At 45.5% G+C, this 22335-nt stretch overlaps 1 protein-coding gene across 2 annotated transcripts in view; it reads left to right on the top strand.

The window, feature by feature from the left end:
* Nucleotides 1–22335, top strand: part of RIOX1 (ribosomal oxygenase 1) — a 345989-nt gene that overhangs the window by 91290 nt on the left and 232364 nt on the right. For both annotated transcript variants that reach the window (XM_073627655.1, XM_073627656.1), the window contains exons 9-10: nt 9638–9816; nt 11981–12085. In XM_073627655.1, coding sequence (XP_073483756.1) covers nt 9638–9816; nt 11981–12085 — 284 coding nt within the window. The remainder of the gene's footprint in view (nt 1–9637; nt 9817–11980; nt 12086–22335) is intronic.

Here is a 22335-nt window from a genome sequence, read left to right as displayed (position 1 = left end):
CAGGTGTGAAAAACTTGTTGCATCTTTCCCAAAAAGACTCATGGCTGTATTAGATCAAAAGGGTGCTTCTACTAAATACTGAGCAAAGGGTCTGAATACTTAGGACCATGTGATATTTCAGTTTTTCTTTTTTAATAAATCTGCAAAAATGTCAGCAATTCTGTGTTTTTCTGTCAATATGTGTTGCTGTGTGTACATTAATGAGGAAAAAAAATGAACTTAAATGATTTTAGCAAATGGCTGCAATATAACAGAGTGAAAAATTTAAGGGGGTCTGAATACTTTCCGTCCCCACTTTATGCGTTGCAATATATTACAGTTCAAGATGTGTTAAAATCAATTTCTTATTTATTTTATGTGACAGTCAGGTAATGAACTGCCAGAGACAGGTTTTGTTCCTTTTCAGTTGTTCATTAGGAAAAAAAATGTTTTGTTGCTATGCAGCCTGAAATGAAGACGCACACTTTTTGTTTTATCCAGCTGTATTTACTTGTAACCTTCAAGTGAAAGCTATAACACCAACATGTCAGAAAAAAAATCAAAACTAGAATCATTGAGTTGGAAAAATTATCACCCCCTTCTACAAATGACTTATAAACTCAATCAGGTGAAGCTAATCACCTTCTCTATAGCACATAAAGCCATTTGACTTTCAATTGTGATCATTTTGATTAGCTCAGCATGAAAAGAGCTTTTCTGGATCATTTCAGTCCCTGGTTGTGCAACTGAAGAAAACAATCAACTATGGGTGGCAAGGCTTTGTCAAAAGATCATATCAATATCACAAAATCTCTCCAAATGTGGCTTGTGCCAAAAAAAGTTAAAAAAAAAAAAAACGGCCGACATTTGGCCTGTGTGTAAGCCACTCTGTCTGACAGAATTTGGTCGTTTGGCCGGCTTCTGTCGGACGACCATGCTGGAAAACCAGCAGCAGACCGACTCTCGATCAGCGCTCTCTGCCAATGGCGGAGAACGCTGATCGGAGTGTTCTGGCGAGGGGGCCTTCCCCCTGTCAGAACACAACAGCTCAGCAGCAGTACAGCGGCTCTGACTGCAGCTGACAGTTTTTTTTCACTTAACCCAAAAAACAAATAGTTTTGCTTCTAAATAGATGTTCCTTGCATGGTAATGTTTGTGCTTCTTGAAAAAAATTAGTGGAGTTATACAACAGGTTCCAATTTATGCAGGACCTATTGAGACCAGGAGAAAATTAGAACCTGTAATTGCTATGCCTGTGGCAGTTTCCACAATACACGACGAAGTTAAAAAAAACAACACTAGATTTAAAGATATAAAAAAGAAAGAATTGCGCTAGGTGCATAAACAATATGAAAATATGTTAAAAAAACGTGAAGGATGTCCTGCAGCTGAACAATATAACCCTGATACAAGGGCACAAGAGATAGAGATAAAGAGAACAGTGCAGCGCTGGACAAATGTGAGTGTGATATATCAATGAATCAATAACAAACAGTAGTGATTGATAACCAATAAATAATGATGTTGACATCAAATAGGTTAATAGATAATAAATCAATTAAGTGCTAATGAAAATATCAAAGAAATATAATAAAATATTGTAAAATATAAAATAATGTGAAAAATAGTTCATATGAAGAAGTGAAAAATGAAATAAAGTCCAAAAAAAAAATAAGATGTTCAATGTAAGGTCCTGGGTCAGTATTCCACTGCTAGTGCTGCCCGCCACCTGGTGATAAAGCAATGGAGGCTTACCGAAAAGCCTGCAACCTCCCTTTATTCAGGGGGGTCAAAACAGGCCTAGTAGAAATATCAGAACCACAGGAGACACTGCTGGAATCTCGCCAACTTCCTTCATGGACAGCCGATGAGTGGCAACAGGGGACACCTTAGATGATGTATTACCGGGAGATAATCACCACAGAGCAATCAGTGTATACTTCCAAAGATCCAGCGATGTCGAATGTTTGTACAAATTGAATTGAATCTCCTCCATGCGGCTTTCCTAAATATATATAGTTATATACAGTGCCGATCCTGACCTACCTGGTGCCCTAAGCAAAATTCTGCTAAGGGGCCCTCTAACTGACCCGTGATGCCGTGAGTTATGTAAACCATTTGCCATTGCCACACAGTGACACCTGACACTTGCATCAGGGTCCCCAGAGAGCCCCCCTAAAATCAGTGTCCTCAGAGAGCCTCCCCCTACATCAGGGTCCCCAGAGAGCCTCCTCCTACATCAGGGTCCCCAGAGAGCCTCCCCCTACATCAGGGTCCCCAGAGAGCCTCCCCCTACATCAGGGTCCCCAGAGAGCCTCCCCCTACATCAGGGTCCCCAGAGAGCCTCCCCCTACATCAGGGTCCCCAGAGAGCCTCCCCCTACATCAGGGTCCCCAGAGAGCCTCCCCCTACATCAGGGTCCCCAGAGAGCCTCCCCCTACATCAGGGTCCCCAGAGAGCCTCCCCCTACATCAGGGTCCCCAGAGAGCCTCCCCCTACATCAGGGTCCCCAGAGAGCCTCCCCCTACATCAGGGTCCCCAGAGAGCCTCCCCCTACATCAGGGTCCCCAGAGAGCCTCCCCCTACATCAGGGTCCCCAGAGAGCCTCCCCCTACATCAGGGTCCCCAGAGAGCCTCCCCCTACATCAGGGTCCCCAGAGAGCCTCCCCCTACATCAGGGTCCCCAGAGAGCCTCCCCCTACATCAGGGTCCCCAGAGAGCCTCCCCCTACATCAGGGTCCCCAGAGAGCCTCCCCGTACATCAGGGTCCCCAGAGAGCCTCCCCGTACATCAGGGTCCCCAGAGAGCCTCCCCGTACATCAGGGTCCCCAGAGAGCCTCCCCCTACATCAGGGTCCCCAGAGAGCCTCCCCCTACATCAGGGTCCCCAGAGAGCCTCCCCCTACATCAGGGTCCCTAGAGAGCCTCCCCCTACATCAGGGTCCCCAGAGAGCCTCCCCCTACATCAGGGTCCCCAGAGAGCCTCCCCCTACATCAGGGTCCCCAGAGAGCCTCCCCCTACATCAGGGTCCCCAGAGAGCCTCCCCCTACATCAGGGTCCCCAGAGAGCCTCCCCCTACATCAGGGTCCCCAGAGAGCCTCCCCCTACATCAGGGTCCCCAGAGAGCCTCCCCCTACATCAGGTTCCCCAGAGAGCCTCCCCCTACATCAGGGTCCCCAGAGAGCCTCCCCCTACATCATTGTCCCCAGAGAGCCTCCCCTACATCATTGTCCTCAGAGAGCCTCCCCCTATATCAGGGTCCCCAGAGAGCCCCTCCTTACATGAGGATCCCCAGAGAGCCCCTCCTTACATGAGGATCCCCAGAGAGCCCCTCCTTACATGAGGATCCCCAGAGAGCCCCTCCTTACATGAGGATCCCCAGAGAGCCCCTCCTTAGATCAGGGTCCCCAGAGAGCCCCTCCTTAGATCAGGGTCCCCAGAGAGCCCCTCCTTAGATCAGGGTCCCCAGAGAGCCCCTCCTTAGATCAGGGTCCCCAGAGAGCCCCTCCTTAGATCAGGGTCCCCAGAGAGCCCCTCCTTAGATCAGGGTCCCCAGAGAGCCCCTCCTTAGATCAGGGTCCCCAGAGAGCCCCTCCTTAGATCAGGGTCCCCAGAGAGCCCCTTCTTTAGATCAGGGTCCCCAGAGAGCCCCTCCTTTAGATCAGGGTCCCCAGAGAGCCCCTCCTTTAGATCAGGGTCCCCAGAGAGCCCCTCCTTTAGATCAGGGTCCCCAGAGAGCCCCTCCTTTAGATCAGGGTCCCCAGAGAGCCCCTCCTTAGATCAGGGTCCCCAGAGAGCCCCTCCTTAGATCAGGGTCCCCAGAGAGCCCCTCCTTAGATCAGGGTCCCCAGAGAGCCCCTCCTTACATTAGGGTCCCCAGAGAGCCTCCCCTTACATCAGGGTCCCCAGAAAGCCCCTCCTTACATCAGGGTCCCCAGAGAGCCCCCCTTAAATCAGTGTCCTCAGAGAGTCTCCCTCTACATCAGGGTCCCCAGAGAGCCTGCTCTTACATCAGGGTCCCCAGAGAGCCTGCCCTTACATCAGGGTCCCCAGAGAGCCTGCCCTTACATCAGGGTCCCCAGAGAGCCTGCCCTTACATCAGGGTCCCCAGAGAGCCTGCCCTTACATCAGGGTCCCCAGAGAGCCTGCCCTTACATCAGGGTCCCCAGAGAGCCTGCCCTTACATCAGGGTCCCCAGAGAGCCTGCCCTTACATCAGGGTCCCCAGAGAGCCTGCCCTTACATCAGGGTCCCCAGAGAGCCTGCCCTTACATCAGGGTCCCCAGAGAGCCTGCCCTTACATCAGGGTCCCCAGAGAGCCTCCCCTTACATCAGGGTCCCCAGAGAACCTCCCCTTACATCAGGGTCCCCAGAGGGCCCCTCCTTACATCAGGGTCCCAGAGAGCCCCCTTACATCAGTGTCCTCAGAGAGCCCCTCCTCACATCAGGATCCCCAGAGAGGCTCCCTACTTACATCAGGGTCCCCAGTGAGCCCCCCCCACATCAGGGTCCCCAGAGAGCCCCCCTTACATCAGGGTCCCCAGAAAGCCCCTCCTTACATCAAAGACCGCACAGAGGTTCCCTCTTACATTAGCAGTCAGACCGCCGACACCTCCTAGCATTCTCAGTGATTCCCTGTCTTCCTCTTTCCCGCCATTCATTCTTCATCCTGCTCCTGTGATCTCCACTGTTCTGCTCTCAGCTATCCCTAGTGTGTGTTCCTGCCTGCAACCCAAATCCTGGCACCTGTATTATCCTCTGAGCACTCCAGCATACCTGTATTATCTGTGATTCCCTGTGTGTTTCAAACAGAAACTTGTTACCACTCCAAGCCAGCCCTCCTCCATCAGGGGCCTGCCCGGGGGAGGGGAGGAGGAGGAGGACAGAGAGGCCATCCGGAAATAGGTGCTGCTGGGGAATGGGGATCGTCCAAGCAGATTGGAGCTCCGGGAGCAGAGCCGATCCACCCTTGGGGGCCCCCCCACAGCTGCGGGGCCCTGCGCAGCTTGCATAGTGAGCGTATAGGGCGGATCGGCTCTGGTTATGTAGTATAGTATACATAGATGGGTAAATACTTGGGAATGTTAGGAGTGTACCGAGGGGTCTGTGCTGTAGAGAAGGGGTGTCTGTACTCAGAGATTTTTACTGGAGAGGGTCTGTGCTGTGGGGGTGGGTCAGTCTGTTCTCAGAGGGGCCTGGGGAGATCTGAATGTGCTGGGGGAGGAAAGTCTGTACTGTAAGGTTTGTAAAATTCGCACTGGGTGCCAGAGGTACCCCACTGCTTGTAGGAACATTATACCATTACATGGCTTGATGTCATTTTCAAACACCGAAATGGTACCCTGTACCTTTTAATCCTAAAACCTGTATCATTTATAAAAATGTTAAAAGTAAGGGTACCAACAGTGAACCTTGGGGTACACCACTAATAACCATAAAGCATTCAAGAGTATGAATCAATAATCACTTCTCTCTAAATAAGTTTTTTTTTTTTTTAGTTTCCTCTCAATTTACAGTCTGAATTTAACTTACTGGCTACAGTCTGTAGACTTTACCTTTCATATCGCCCTCGCACATGCTCTCTGGCGCCACATCATAGTTACATAGTTAGTCAGGTTGAAAAAAAGATACAAGGCCACTTAGTTCAACCAAAAAAAATATACAATCCCATATATACAATCCTATACTCACAGTTGATTCAGAGGGAGGTGAAAACCCCCAGTAAAGCATGATTCAATTTGCTATAGCAGGGTAAAAAATTCCTTCCTGATCCCCCAAGAGGCAATCAGATTTTCCCTGGATCAACTTTAAGTATAAATGTCAATACCCAGTTATATTATGTAAATTTAGGAAAGAATCCAGGCCTTTTTCAAAGCAGTCTACTGAGCCTGCCAGAACCACCTCCGGAGGTAGTCCATTCCACACGTTCACAGCTCTTACTGCGAAGAAACCCCTCCGCACTTGGAGATGAAATCTTTTTTCCTCTAGATGTAAAGAGTGCCCCCTTGTCCTCTGTGATGACCTTAAAGTGAATAACTCAACACCAAGTTCATTATATGGACCACATATACCACATATGGACCACATACACAAGTGTTGATCATATCCCCCCTTAATCTTCTTTTCTCAAGAGAGAATAAATTCAGTTCCTCTAATCTTTCCTCATAGCTGAGCTCCTCCATGCCTCTTATCAGTTTGGTTTCCCTTCTCTGCACTTTCTCCAGTTCCCCGATATCCTTTTTGGGAACCGGTGCCCAAAACTGAACTGCAAATTCCAGATGAGGTCTTACTAATGATTTGTAAAGGGGCAAAATGATATCTCTCTCTGGAGTCCATACCTCTTTTAATACAAGAAAGGACTTTGCTTGCTTTGGAAACCGCAGCTTGGCATTGCATGCTATTATTGAGCTTATGATCTACCAAAACCCCCAGATCCTTCTCCACCACTGATTCCCCCAATTGTACTCCCCCTAGCATGTATGATGCATGCACACTCTTAGCCCTCAAGTGCATAACTTTACATTTATCAACATTAAACCCCATTTGCCACGTAGTTGCCCAATTAGACAGTGCATTGAGGTCGGCTTGTAAATTGGAGACATCCTGTAAGGACATTATTCCACTGCATAGCTTAGTGTCCTCTGCAAAGACAGTAATGGTACTTTTAATCCCAGACCCTATATCATTTATAAAGCTAATAAAAAGTAAGGATCCCAACACTGAACATTGGGGTACACCACTGATAACCTTAGACCATTCAGAGTAAGAGTCATTAAAGCGGAGTTCCATCCAAAAAACTTCCGCTTTAAGTGTTGGTGACCCCCTGACAAACCACATTGGGCATGTCATTTTTTGGGGGAGGAGCGGGTACCCTGTTTTTAGAGGCACCCAGCTCCCACTTCTTCCCCTGGCTCCGCGGCGCCGGAAGGAAGATCATCTCTCCCCCCTCCCTTCCTGCAATCTTCTGGGACACGTCACAGGTCCCAGAAGGTTGCCCGGCCATTTGCAGCGCACAGTGCGTGCCCGGCTGTAAAGCCATAGTTAGAATGCCATCGCCTCAGAGAGGAGGGGGAGAGGAGCAAGGCATCTTGCACCCGCATCGCTGGACCATGGGACAGGTGAGTATCTGATTATTAAAAGTCAGCAGCTACACTTTTTGTAGCTGCTGACTTTTAAATGGGGAGAACTCCGCTTTAACCACTACTCTCTAAATTCTGTCTTTTAGCCAGTTTTCTATCTATTTATAAATTGGTATTTCCAAACGTGTGGACTTTACATTACACGAGCCGTGTATGGGGAACTGTGTTAAACGCTTTTGCAAAATCCAAGTATACCACGTCCACAGCCACCCCTCTGTCCAAGGTTTTACTTACCTCCTCATAAAAAGAAATTGGGTTTGTTTGACAACTTCTGTCTTTCATGAATCCATGCTGTCTGTTGCTTAAAATATTTTTTTCCAGCAAGAACTCGTCTATGTGGTGTTTTATTAAACTCTCCAATATCTTCACGAATATAGACATTAAACTAACAGGTCTATAGTTACTTGGCAAAGACTTTGATCCCTTTTTAAATATGGGCTCCACTTTGGCCCTGTGCCAATCCAGTGGTACCATTCCAGTCATTAATGAGTCCCTAAATATTAGAAACAATGGCCTTAAAATGACCGAGCTCAATTCTTTTAGGATCCATGGATGGATGCCATCTGGTCTAGGTGCTTTATCCACCTTTATTCTGTCTAAATATTTCTGGACCATGTCACTTTTGAGCCATTGTGGATCATTTGGGGCTGTGTCACTACCACCCCCATTATGGACATGAGCCCCCCCCATGCTCCTTTGTATACACAGAGCTGAAGAAAGTATTTTAATATATTTGCCTTGTCTTTGTCCCCCACTCTAGATTATTTTGTAAAGGGCCTACATGCTCAGACCTGACCTTTTTACTATTAATATATTTGAAGAATTTTTTGGGGTTTGTCCAACTATCTTTTGCAATTTGTTCATTTTGATTTTTTGCATTCTTGATTTTCTTTTTACATATTCTGTTATATTCTTTGTAACATTTAAACGTTGATAGCTTTACTTCATTTTTATATTTTTTAAAAGCTTTTTTTTTTTTTATTATTTATAGCCATTTTAACTTTGGCCATGAGCCACATAGGTTTTCTTTTTAGCCTTTGAAACTTCTTGCCCATGGGAATATACTTTTCAGTGAGTTCGCATACAGTCTTTTTGAAGATTTACCATCTCTGTTCTGTGTCCATTGATGGCAATATTCCCTCCCAGTCTAAATCCTGGAGAGCAGCCCTAATCCTTGGAAAATTTGCTCTCTTGAAGTTAAGTGTTTTTATCTTACCCGTATGTGTTTGTTGCTTACAGCTAACATTAAATGAAATCAAATTAAATGAGATTATCTGGTCCAGCAGAGCTTCATTATTAGTTGGGGGCTCAATAAACTGGACCATAAAATTGTCATGTAAAAGGTTTATAAAATGATGCCCTTTAACTGTCCCAGCAGTGCCATTACTCCAGTCAATTTCCGGGTAGTTAAAATCCCCCATTATTATCACTCTCCCAGCCCTTGCAGCCCTTTCCATCTGTGCAAGGAGCTGTGTCTCCACCTCCTCACTAACACTGGGAGGTCTAAAACTCCAATGACAACCTTTGTAGTACGCACACCCATGTCCAATTCCACCCATAATGCTTCGGACTCATCACACTCTCCAACTATGTCCTCTTTCACACTCGCTTTGAGATCACTTCTCACATAGAGACAGACACCATCACCCCTCCGTTTTACCCTGTCTTTCCAAAAGATGGCATAGCCAGGAATATTAATAGCCCAATCATGCCAAGATTCAGCAATACCAATTAGATCATAGTTCTCCTCGTGCACCAGAGCTTCCACCTATTTTGCTTGGGAGACTTCTGGCATTGGTGAACAAACACTTTAATTCATTGTCATATTTTGCAAACATATGTTGCATATTTTTTATTTTAGTACAAATAGTACCATTTCCAATGGTTGTTTGTAACATAGGAACCTTCATATCATCCGCCACTCGTGCAAATGCTCAGTATATTCACTGATACTAGTATCGGTATTGGTGCAACCCTACTGAAATCGCATCACATTCGGACCAAAATGGTGCGGGACCCTTTATGTCCGCACTGGAATAGAATCACATGGTTGTTCAGCATTCTGCGAACTGATTTGGGGGTGTCATTAACTTTATATTGACTCAGATGCGATGTTGGAACCCGCACAGGAATCGCTGTGGTTCCCGCATCGCACCAGTGAGAACCCAGCCTTAAGGTTTTATTCAGCTAATTATGAATTTCTACAAGCCATAGCAGCAAGTTTAATTAAATACTGTATGTTCAAATTGTATACTAAAATTGATACCAAAAGCAATCTGTCATTTGTCCAAGCAAGATAAGTCAAAATACAAAGAGCATTACTTTAGCAGTTCCTATTACACTACACTATGTTTTGACATGAGACTGTCTTGCAGATTTTGCTTTAATTGCTAGTACTGGGAACACATTTTTTTTGATCTGCACAGATGCTTTTTAGATACAAATTTAACAACCAAATTTTCTTTCACTTTGCTTTGGCTGTACCCAAGTAACAATGTGAATATGTTTAATTTTGAGCAGCTAATTTCACAGACCGTGATATTGGAGAGCCCATTCTGGAGACGATTTTGGAAGCTGGAGATCTCCTTTACTTCCCTCGAGGGTTCATTCACCAAGCTGACTGTCTTCCTGATGTCCACTCCCTGCACATAACTATCTCTTCATTCCAGAAGAATAGCTGGATTGACCTACTGGAAAAAGTGAGAAGACATTTTTTCAGTTTTAACTGGGAAAAATGGACAAAGGCTGTTTACCTTTACATGTTCCATAATAATAAAATATCAACTTTCAGCAACTGACATTAAAGCATGTAATTACCCGCTGAACAATCTAAAGCACTATAATGCCTGCACATACCTTTAGATGGCTTCTGTATACTGGGTACCTTTAATTCTGGGGTGCTGTAAAATGCAAATTTTGACACTTTTCTGGAAGCTGATGGGACAATTTCATGACCCCACCCATTTTAATCGGGGAACATACACTAAGAGATCAGCCAGCTCTTAGAAAGTTCTTAAAGTCATAGTGCTGCAGGATTTGGGGAACCAGGGATTCTTGGGTGTCATGTAAAGGTTTGTGCAGGCACTAATACTTAATTGCATCCAACTGCCTTCTTTCTTTAGGGCTCATGCACACATCTGTAATTTTTACAGCATATGGGCGTACAGAGTAAAATGAGACTTTAGTTCCTATTGCCCAATGGAATGCTTTACAGAAAACCCTATGCAAGCCTGTATGCCTTTTCACCAATAACACCGGCATTTACTCATGCACATGTTTAGGCATATTTTTCACAACTTAAAACTTTCATTTAGAAAAATATGCCCATAAATGCCAACATTTGCTGCAGGTGTGGCTTCTGTAGTAAATGTATATTAATGCATTTATGATTTATGAGTTCTCTTTTCTTTTTTTTTTTTCTATATCATTGTGTCTTTTTAGGGGTATTTTGTGGGTTTTCTTGTCTGATATGCTTGAATAAAAGAATCTTTACTTAAAAAAAAATAATATATATATATTTGCATTTTGCACACAGCCATGTTGTCCCAGCAATCACCAGCAACAAAAACCAAGAAGGGCTGTAGCACAAGAGAGCTATATGCTCACTATTGCTCACTCGTACATATATCACAGCAGGGACATTTAACCACTTAAGGACTGAGCCTCTTTTTGAGATTTGTTGTTTACAAGTTAAAAATAGTTTTTTTTTGCTAGAAAATTACTTAGAACCCCCAAACATTATACATTTTTTTTCGAACACCCTAGAGAATAAAATGACGGTCTTTGCAATACTTTCTGTCACACCGTTACAAGCGCACTGGTTAAAGCATCCCTGCCCTTTCCCATGTGAATACTGACATGAGACATACTCCATAAAAAGTTATCTGGAAATTACACACATTTAAACTTGTATATACAGTACTGTGCAAAAGTTTTAGGCAGTTGTGAAGAAGTGCTGTAAAGTAAAAATGCCTTCAAAAATATATAATTTAATTGTTTTTAATCAATTTACAAAATTCAAAATGAGCATCCAGAAGAAAAATCTAAATCAAATCAATATCAATCAAAACGGCATCAATTCTTCTAGGTACAGTTGCACCCAGTTTTTGAAGGAACTTGACAGGTTATTCTGTGGATGTAGGCTGCCTCAAGTCCTTCTGTCTCTTCATGTAATCTCAGGCAGACTCGATGTTGAGATCAGGGCTCTGTGGAGGCCAAACCAACACTTCCAGGACTCCTTGTTCTTATTTACGCTAAAGATGGTTCTTAATGTCATTGGTTGTATGTTTTGGGGTCGTTGTCCTGCTGCAGAATAAATTCTGATGGTATGGCATGATGGATAAGTATCTGCATGTATTTCTCAGCATTGAGGACACCATTGATCGGGCAATAGGACACCATTGATCGGGCAATTATATATAAAGTGTGTATTTATTTATATGTATACAATGCAGGCCCATCTGGCATGATGGCATTTTGCCCATGTGTACAGCATGGCTTCCCATTAAAATACTGCAGTACCATGTGACCTGATGTCCGCAAATGCGCACTGCATTTGCAGCCTGCATTTGGGGTGCCATTAACAATGTACAGTATTGGCACCAGTAGCAGATCACAGAGGTAGTGCGTTTTGAACGAGGTGCTGGAAACACACATTGAACACACCTTTTCTGCACTGCGATCTGGTGTGAACTGGCCCTTAAGGGGAACTCAAAGCTTTATGAACACATCATTTTATATAGTCATGTAGCTAAAGTAGCCAGTTGCCATGTATGTTCATACAGTTACTTTAAAAAAGGGGTATTACATATAGATATAGGGAATCCTCTTTTTTACAAACTAATTTTACTTTTGTATCTTTAGCTCTTACCAGCATCCCTGCAGATTGCAGCTGAGGAGGATGTTGAATTTCGGAAGGGTCTTCCTCTAGACTACTTAGAGTACATGGGCGTACAAAATGCAGACTTGGTAAGCATGATTGAGTGTTCTATTGAGTCACTTACTAACTGTACGGGTATATTTATAATTTACCTAATACTTTCTTCAGCAGATAAACAGTAAATTGATTACTTATTCCCAGTTCCCTTTAGACAGATAGCTTCACATGGGAAAATAGAAATAGTTATTTATCACTTGGTTGTTGCTGGCTGTGCGTCTTTTTCACGGTCAAAGATCTCATTTTATTGATTAAGAAAAGCATGGTACAAGACAGAAATATAAATAGTATACATTACAGGTCATATAATGGAGGGTAGAACTACAAGAATCCAGTTGCTAGTCACAGTCATATTTAAAAACGTGTTATCACACCAGAATTGATCATCGATAGCTTATAATTTAAATGAATCAGAATGGATCTCCAGCAAAAGTCCATCAGATACAAGGAGTATGAATGGGGAGGGGGGGGGGGGTGCAAAAGCCTCTCGAACAAAAAGTGTACAAAGGTTCCATCGTGCTGTTCAAATATGTCTCTTAAATAAAACTTAAGCCGTCCAAGGTGACCAAATACCCTCAAACTTCTTGGGGCACTTTCTATTCAAATAATCATTTTATACAGTGGGAGAGCTTTGTTAATAGTTTCTTCCCAAAGCGTCATGGTGGGGGGGGATGCGGAGGTCCATTTAAGAAGAATCGTATTTTTGGCATAATAAAGTAAGAAGGCAATCAGGAGTTTAGTATAACGTGGCCTTTGATCATCTTCCTGTATACCGAGCAGTGCTAACTCTGGCGACTGGACCAATGATAACCCAAGGCGCTCATTAATGGCCTCATACACCGCAGCCCAGAATTTAATCACTTTAGGACAAGTCCAGAACATATGGAAATATGTTCCTACCTCCCGTTTGCACCTACCACATAGGGGGTCTCTCAAGGGGTACAATCTGTGCAGCCGCTGCGGGGTGTAGTACACCCTATGAAGAAACTTAGCCTGTATTACTTTATCCCTAGAAGAGATAACCAACCCAAAACCTTCTTCAAAACAATCGTTCCACTTCTCTTTCTCAAGTGTGGGAATGTCAGCCCTCCACATCTCCCACAATCTCTCCAACCGGGGAGAGTCCAAGCTGAGTAGTGACAAATAGAGGGAAGAGAGAGGCTTGGAAAGCGACTCCTGAGCCAAGAGTTCCTCTATGGGATCCATGGAAAGGACAATGGGTCCTGGGAACTGTGCTCGGGTTGCATGGCACAACTGCTGATATCGGAAATACATCCACCTGGGCAACTTAAACTTTGTGGAGAGGTCTTTGTAGGTCAATAATGCTGGCATGATATCTCGAAGAGTCTTCACCCCATACTTTGCCCATATTTGCGGGTCCGGAATTGTACGAAAGTGCGGGAAACTAGAATTTCCCCACAAAGGTTGAAAAGGTGACCACTGGTTCGGCTTGTGAAACCTCTTCCTAGCTACCACCCACACTCTAAGCATTGTCCTAGTCGGAAGCGGAAGATCAACGTAAGCCCCAGATCCCCTATATACTAGGTTCCCAAGATCTCCGAGGGAGCCCAGAAGAGCCGCCTCTAGGCACACTGCAGCATTAGCTCTAGAGCGGACAAACCACCAACGGACCGACACCAAAATGGCCGCCCAGTAGTATACCCGAAAATTAGGCAACGCCAATCCTCCGCACCGCACAGGAAGACACAGGGTGAATCGTGCCAGCCGAGGGGTAGACCCTGCCCAAATTAAGGTCCCAATACAGCTGTCTAGTTCTCTAAAGAATATGTTCGGGATCCACATTGGGGAGTTTCTAAATAAATAATTAAACTTAGGGAGAAAAACCATCTTTATCAAGTTAATGCGTCCCAACAGATTAAGCAGGAGAGTTCCCCAGGAGGCACATCTAGCTCTAAGTTGTAATAGCACTGGGCGCAGATTTAGCTCGTAAAATTCAGAGGGGCTCGACTCACTTGAATACCAATATATTTAAAAATAGAAACCCACTGCAATTGGGTGGTGGCCGCAGTGGCCCATGACATGGGGTCAAGAGGGAATAATATAGACTTTGTCCAATTTATTCGGACCCCCAAGATACGGCCAAACCGGTCGAAGAGCTCCAGAGCAGCCCGCAGGGAGGAGTCCGCGTCATGTAAGTATAACAGGGCATCAACCCCTCCACCTCCCGGGACGCCCTGAGCAGGATAGCCAGGGGTTCCAGCGCCAGGGCGAACAGGGAAGGCGAAAGAGGGCAACCCTGACGCGTGCCACGTTGTAGTAGAAACCTTTCGGAAATCCCACCATTAGTCCTTATACAAGCAGTGGGTTTGTCATAGAGCAACTGCAGCCAGCGCAAAAAATGAGGGCCAAAACCACACCTACCCAGAACCTCCCAAAGGTAGCCCCACTCAACCGAATCGAATGCCTTTTCGGCATCGAGTGAGGCAATGACTCTTGTTCCAGCATCATCATGGGGGATGGTCAAGTTGAGGTGAAGTCGTCTCAAATTGATATCGGTACCCTTTCCGGGCATGAACCCCGTCTGTTCCACATGGATGAGCTCATCCAGGACCTGCGCCAGGCGGTTGGTCAATATCTTTGCCAGCAGCTTTGCGTCGACATTGATTAAGGAAATCGGTTGATATGACACAGTCTTCGGGGTCCCTACCCGGCTTGGGCACCAACACAATCACAGCTTCGGACATAGACTCCGGCAAAGACCCCAGCTCAGCAAACTGGGCGAACAACCCTGTGAGTCTGGGAGCTAGAAATTCTTGATAAGTGGAATAAAACTCGATCGGGATGCCATCTACACCGGGGGTTTTCCCAGGTTGCATTTGGGTCATAGCGATCTGGACCTCTTCCAGGGTAATATCCTGTTCCAGATTCTCACTGGCCTCCCGGGACAGAGTGGAAAAGTCCCCACCCCATCCAAGTAGGTCCCGAGATCTGATAACTCATGGTCCACTCTAATAGAGTAAAGGGAACTATAATAACACATAAATCTAGCAAGGATTTCATCAGGGCTCGTGAGGGTAACTCCTCCCTCATTCCGGATGCACCCAACATGAGTACTAGCATTCTGGCCTCAGGACAGCCACGACAGCAGTTTGCCTTTTTTATCTCTATACTCAAACTCGTTGGGCCGTACTAAGCATTGACTTCTTTGTCATATCTATCCTAAGAAGTTCAACCGCCCTGAGCGCACACTGCCAGGCCCCATAGTTAAGAGGGGTAGGAGCGGCGACATATCCTGCCTCTTTGTCCTTAAGCTTACTCTCCAGTTCCCCCAGCGACCGCACAGACTGCTTTTGGCTATGAGCAATGCGGGAAGTATATTCTCCCCTCAGCCATCCCTTAAATGCATCCCAAACCACCAATGTCCCTGTTGAGTCAGCATTTTCAATAATGACACAAGGCCTCCGACATATCCTCCTAAACCTTAGGGTCTGCTATGCAGTGCCCCGACAGTCTCCACAGTTTCTGCCCAGCAGTGGGCCCCGACCGCACCATCATCATAAGAGGGGCATGATTGGAGATTCCTCTAGGGAGGATTTGTACCTTTGAAACCCTCTGCAGCACCGCCCGCGTAACAAACCCCAGGTCAATGCGGGAGAGGGTCAGAAAAGTAGACGAATGACATGTATACATCTTCTCAGAAGGATTATAATGCCGCCAAGCGTCAATAAGCTCAAAGGTATCGGCTCTCTGCATAAGGTCAGGAGACCTGCGAGTCGACTGATGTAGCCTGTCTACATCCGGACACGGAACCAAATTATAATCCCCCAGCAACATGACATGTGGAGTACCATACCGTATAACCATACGCATAATATCATACAAAAGAGACATATCTGCAGGAGGCGGGAGATAGAATCCCACAATCACGTATGCAGTGTTAGCGATTATCATATGCATAATGACATATCTTCCGCCTGGGTCAGTCTTGACATCCTGCAGCTGAAAGGGGAGAGATCGGTGAACTAAAATGCTCACTCCCCGGGAATAACTAGAATATGTGGCATGGTAGTGTGAACCCACCCAGGCCCTTCTGAGGCCAAGGACTCGTGAACCCACAAGGTGGGTCTCCTGTAATATACAGATGTGAGGGGCACACTTTTTTAGATAATTAAAAACCAGAGAATGTTTAACAGCCAAATTCAGTCACTGGACATTCCAGGAGAGTACTGAAGAACTAGCCAGAGTGATTATAAGCAAAAACAGTGGTCCGGTAGTAACTACCACCGTGCTCCATCCCCGGGGGCAGGATTGACCACCCAGGCAGAAGACCAGACACCAGTGCCCACAGCCACAAGAGCCACGAGTCCATCATGACACAGATTTTTTTACCATACCTAAAGATAAGGAATATTGTCACAGAAAAAATTTGAGAAAAATATACCGTGAAAAACAAAAAAACTAAACCAAAACCAACAAGGGTCAGCAACGGCTACCCGCCCCTCCCCCCACCCCGCAGACCCCATAAACTGGGATTGTGCATAATTCCCCAAACCCAACTCTTTCAGAGTAGCTCACTCAGGGAGGCGTGCCTTAGTCAACAATAGAGAGTCAGCCACCCCTCTACCTCAAATACACAGAGGGGGGACCACAATCTAAGCCAACAGGGTGCACAGAACTTCCCAACGGGAGATGCTAGAGAACCATAGGTAACCAAACATATATGAGTATAGATAATTCACCTGGACTAACCAGGGGCACAAAACTTCAAAGGGTTAGGTACATGGTGACCTGGAGTTGGTCAGGATGTCAGTCATATGGAGTCCTGACTTCAAAACCAACATGGAGACAGTCACCGATCACTGCAATGAATCCAGGGACCCCACAGCAGGCAGCTTTGTGTGAACTGGCATCCCGGGACTCCTTCACACATCGTGGAGGCGGCACCTAAGACCAGACCAGGGGAGCAACTAGGAATACAAAACCCGTATAAACAATACTGCATAAAGTCCGCTCCCCAGATCAAAACATACTAAGTGTGAGGGTGCCCCACAATTCAGGTACTTTAAGGTGAGGATCCACTCATTTCAGGGAAGGTAGCGACTCCAACCACGAGGTAGCTTCCCTGGAATTGGTGAAAAAACGCACTGTCTCGCCATCTACCACTCTCAGCTTCGCCGGGAAAAGGATGCTGTATTTAATCCCCTTCGCCCTCATGGCCGCCTTGACCGCATTGAAGGATCTGCGTTGTTTCTGGGTTTCAACAGTATAATCCGGAAATAAAAGCAGCCTGTTATTTTGGTAGGAGATTTCCTTCATCACTCGTGCAGCCCACAAAAGTTAATCTCAGTCCCTGAAGTTTAACAGGCGCAGGATCAGTGTACGGGGTGGGGAACCAGCCGGTCCCCGCTGCGGCGGGACTCTGTGCGCTCTCTCCACAGTGAAATAAGGGGATAGCTGAGCTCCGGGGAACAGGGATCGCAGGAGGTCTTCCACAAAGGTAGGTGGGTCACGCTTTAAAATTGCGCACACTTGTGGAATGGCACCAAAGTTCGGTACTTCAAAATCCCCATAGGCGACACTTTAAAATTTTTTACAGGTTACCTGTTTAGAGTTACAGAGGAGGTCTTGCACTACAATTATTGCTCTCGCTCTAACGTTCACGGTGATACCTCACATGTGTGGTTTGAACGCCGTGTACATATGCGGGCGCGACCTACGTATGCGTTCGCTTCTGCAAGCGAGCACGCAGTGACCGGGGTGCTTTAAAATGTTTTTAAAAATATTTCTTTTTATTGTTCATTTTACTTTTATTTTTCTATTTTGATGCTTTCTTTTTACATTTTTTTTAATCACTTTTATTCCTATTACAAGGAATGTAAACATCCCTTGTAATAGGAATATGGCATGACCAGTCCCCTTTACAGTGAGATCTGGGGTCTTTAATTCCCCAGATATCACCTTCTAGGCTGGGAAGCCTGATATAAAAAAATAAATAAATAAATAAAAGGTCTCAGCTTCCCAGCCGGGGCGGCAGCACTTTTTCAAATGCAGAGGCCAGGTTCCGAATGATCTTAGATAGTTCAGGGACCATCCAGCCCACCAGAAATCAAGCGGCTGAACAGCTGCTATGATTGTTCTTACGATGAAGGGAATCGCTGGCTCTAAAAGAAGATATCTGAATGATGCCTGTAACTGGAGGCATCCTTCAGATATCCCAACCCAGGGTCTGCGACGTCATGACGTTGAAAGAAGGTTTGAGACTTTATATGGGGCCAAATACATGTGCCTCCATCCCCGACAATTGAGGTATATTAGAGCAAGATTTGGGACTTTTTATATGAAACATGCAACCAGGGAGGCAACACAGCATAGTAACACCTATATACGTCATATGACCTTGGGCGGGAAGTGGTTAAACAGCAAAGTGGTGGGCCCTATAAAAACCTTTGGGTGGCCAGTACATCTGTTAACGCTTGTGAACCAAGCGTACCATGTGGCACGTAGACCAATAACCGCAATCACAGATTTAAACAGTGTAGCATTTAAAAGTAATTATACACCTTGACGACCACCCTGGTTATGCTGGACGACCACAGGGACCTTCGGATCCGTGAGACACCAAATGAGACTACGAGAAACAAGCTTGAGTGTGTTCATAAGATGTCTGACTTTAATGAGGAAGACAATGGCTTATATGCAAGTAAAACAAGGGAGGGGCTGAATATAAGGCATACGTGTCTTAAGGGTTATACAAGCTTACTCAGTACTTCCTTATCACGAGTTAGGTTGTTGAAAAGAGAAACAGAAATAGCCTATGTCTTCACAGAAAACAGGAAGCTTTTCTGGGAATCAGCCTAACCACAATAACTCAAAGGAAGTGGTTCTATACAAACTAAAGTTTAGGCTGCTTATGGCAAAACTCATACATTACAGAAGTTCATTAGTACAAAAAGAAAATGGAGGGGCACAATTGTTTATACATTCTCCTACAGCATTTACATCTTTGGGCCTTCTCCTTTCTCTTACAATGTAGAAAGGGGACGAAAGAGGACCAAATGAATAAATGAGACATCCATTTGTTCTAGATCACTGTACAATTTATGGCAGCAGCAGATTTAGGCTGCCCTTACACCTGGGCGTTTTGAATCGCAGGCAGAATCGCTGCAATTCTGTCTGAGATTTCAAATAACGCTCTGGTACAAATCGCACAATGTGAATTTCAGATGCCATTCATTTTAATGTCACCTAAAAATGCGGTGTGGTTCTACTGCGTTTGTCATAGTTACATAGTTGGTGAGGTTGAAAAAAGACACAAGTTCATCCAGTCCAACCTGTGTTTGCTTATATGTTAATAGTACATTGTGTACCCCTTTATGTTGTGGTCGTTAAGGTGCCCATCTAATAGTTTTTTTTAATTCTCTTCTAATATTAGTGAATAGCCGCGTGTCTTTTTTAACCGCTTGCCAATCAGCCGCCATCATTATACTCTGGCAGGTCGGCACGATCCCGCAAACCGTCGTAGCTGTACGTCGGCTCGCGGGATCGGGATAGCAGACACGCGTGCGCCCGCTGTATAGCGGGGGTGCCGATGCTCGTGGCCGAAGGTCGCGATGACCGCCGGCCTCAAGCGATCGTGGGCAGGAGACACAGAACAGGAACGCGTGTGTGTAAACACACACTTCCCTGTTCTGTTCTGACAGGAGTGACAGATCGTGTGTTCCTATTAACTAGGAATCACGATCCGTCACTTCCTCTAGTCAGTCCCCCCCTTCAGTTAGAAACACCTCCCCGGGGAACATAGTTAACCCCTTGATCGCCCCCTAGTGTTAACCCCTTCACTGCCAGTGACATTTATACAGTAATCAATGCATTTTTATAGCACTGATTGCTCTATAAATGCCAATGGTCCCAAAAATGTGTCACAATTGTCCGATGTGTCCGCCATAATGTCACAGTCATGATAAAAATCGCAGTTCGCCATTACTAGTAAAAAAAAAAAAAAAATAATAATAAAAATGCTATAAATCTATCCCGTATTTTGTAGACGCTATAACTTTTGCGCAAACCAATCATACGCTTATTGTGATTTTTTTTTTTTTTTTTACCAAAAATATGTAGAAGAATACATATCGGCCTAAACTGAGAAAAAATGTGCTTTTTTGAAAAAAAATGGGGATATTTATTATAGCAAAAAGTACAAAATATTGTGTTTTTTTTTTTTTTTTTCAAAATTGTCGCTCTTTTTTTGTTTATAGCGCAAAAAATAAAAACAGCAGAGGCAATCAAATACCACTAAAAGAAAGCTCTATTTGTGGGAAAAGGATGTCAGTTTTTTTTGGGTGCAGTGTCGCACGACAGTGCAATTGTCAGTTAAAGCGACGCAGTGCTGAATCGCAAAAAATGGCCCGGTCATTCAGCAGCCAAATGGTTAAATTCCCTATTGTACACCATATTTCTGTTGCACACGTTCCTGGAAAAGGGATTGAGTGCTGCAGCAACAACCAGCTGGGAACTGGTTCAGAAGTCGCATGGAAAATGTTTGCCAGCACACCATGGATCAACAGGGAAGCATCCAAGGGAATTATTTAATGCATGATTCACATCAAAAGAGTAGTGCAATGTTTTGGAGTCATGCAGGACCCCTTCATCAGGCATCTGATGAAGGGGTCCTGCATGACTCCGAAACATTGCACTACTCTTTTGATGTGCTCATGCATTAAATAATTTGCTTGGATGCTTCCTTGTTGATCCATGGTGTGCTGGCAAACATTTTCCTTTTTAAATTCCCTTTCGCGAAATGTTTTTTCCCTATGCTAGGGTCACCAGTACGGTATTTGTACATTGAAATCATATCCCCTCTCAAGCGTCTCTTCTCCAGAGGGAATAAGTTCAATGCTTGTAGTCTTTCCCCATAGCTGCGATCCTCCAGTCCCTTTAATAGCTTTGTTGCCCTTCTCTGGACTTTCTCCAGTTCCAGCACATCCCTCCTGAGGACTGGTGCCCAGAATTGGACGGCATACTCCAGGTACGGCCGGACTAGAGTCTTGTAGAGTGGGAGAATTATCGTTTTATCTCTGGAGTGAACTCCCTTTTTAATGCATGCCAATATTCTGTTGGCTTTGCTTGCAGCAGCTTGGCATTGCATGCCATTGCTGAGCCTGTCATCTACTAGGACCCCCAGGTCCTTTTCATCCTAGAGTCCCCCAGAGGTTCTCCCCCTAGCAAGTAAATTGCATTCATAATTCTCTTACGTACATCATGGGACACAGAGCACCATAGTAATTACTATGTGGGTATATAGGCACCTTCAGGTGATGGACACTGGTATACCCAATACAGGAAGTTCACTCCCTATATAACCCCTCCTCCTACCAGGAGTACCTCAGTTTTTTCGCCAGTTTCTAAGGTGTTGGTCACGAGTGAAGATGTGCTGTGAGGAGCTCCAGAAGGGATCCATGCTGGATTTAAATAGCCTCCATAGACCGGATCCATCCAAAGTGCCACTGAGGCCAAAGTGGATGGTACCCTGGCCTCGTATACAAAGCACGAGGTTTTGCCTGTAATGCCTCTCTTTGCAGGGCTGGATCCCGGGACCCAGGGCTATGGTCATGTTACATTACCTGAAGTTTTTCCTAGCGGGGTGCTTTTACAGGTCCAAGGGAGTGGAACCCCGATAAAAAGGGACCCGGTCCTTGAAGGTTTGCTAAACGCAGCCCACCGTGATGGGTGAAGGTTGGATCTGTCTGTTAAATCAGCAAATCCTGCAGTGGGGATAAGGTAAGGGAAGAAACCTAGGAACTAAAAAGTCCACCTAGGATTTTCTTCTTTAGGGAAAGATGTTGTCGTGCCTTAAGTCCCCACTTGAGGGAGAATATGCACATACCTTAATCTGTCTTCACTTCAGTTCAGTGTCAGTCTGTGTGTGTCCGCAGCAGCTTGCACAGGGGGATTCCTCTTAAGGTAAGAGATCTGCCATGCTTTTCTCCCCCCTGAAGGGACCAGAAGGGTTAGGGAATCAGCGGTTGTTGTACCCCCCTTACAATACCCCAAGCGGGGGGGGGGGGGGGGGGCGGAGGTCCCGAGTTTTCTCCATATGTTTTTTTCCTCTGCCTGCTTGTGTCATTGGGCTCTGCCTCTCCCCCCCGTGTTGGGTCTGCGGACCCGAAAGCCGCACGCGGGAACATTTTTTTCGAACAAAAAGGAGGGGGCGGGGCCTAGGCGCGGCACCGTGTAGCCTCCACAAGGACGCAGGCTTAAGGATCAGCTGGGGCAGTCTCTCCTCAGCTGTATAGTGAGGAGGAGCAAGCAGGCTACACTCTGG

The sequence above is a fragment of the Aquarana catesbeiana genome, linkage group LG04, assembly GCF_042186555.1.
Source record: "Aquarana catesbeiana isolate 2022-GZ linkage group LG04, ASM4218655v1, whole genome shotgun sequence".
In the NCBI taxonomy this organism is placed as follows: domain Eukaryota; kingdom Metazoa; phylum Chordata; class Amphibia; order Anura; family Ranidae; genus Aquarana; species Aquarana catesbeiana.
The sequence above is the reverse complement of the archived record's forward strand: the minus strand, read 5'-3'. Positions and strand labels throughout refer to the sequence as shown.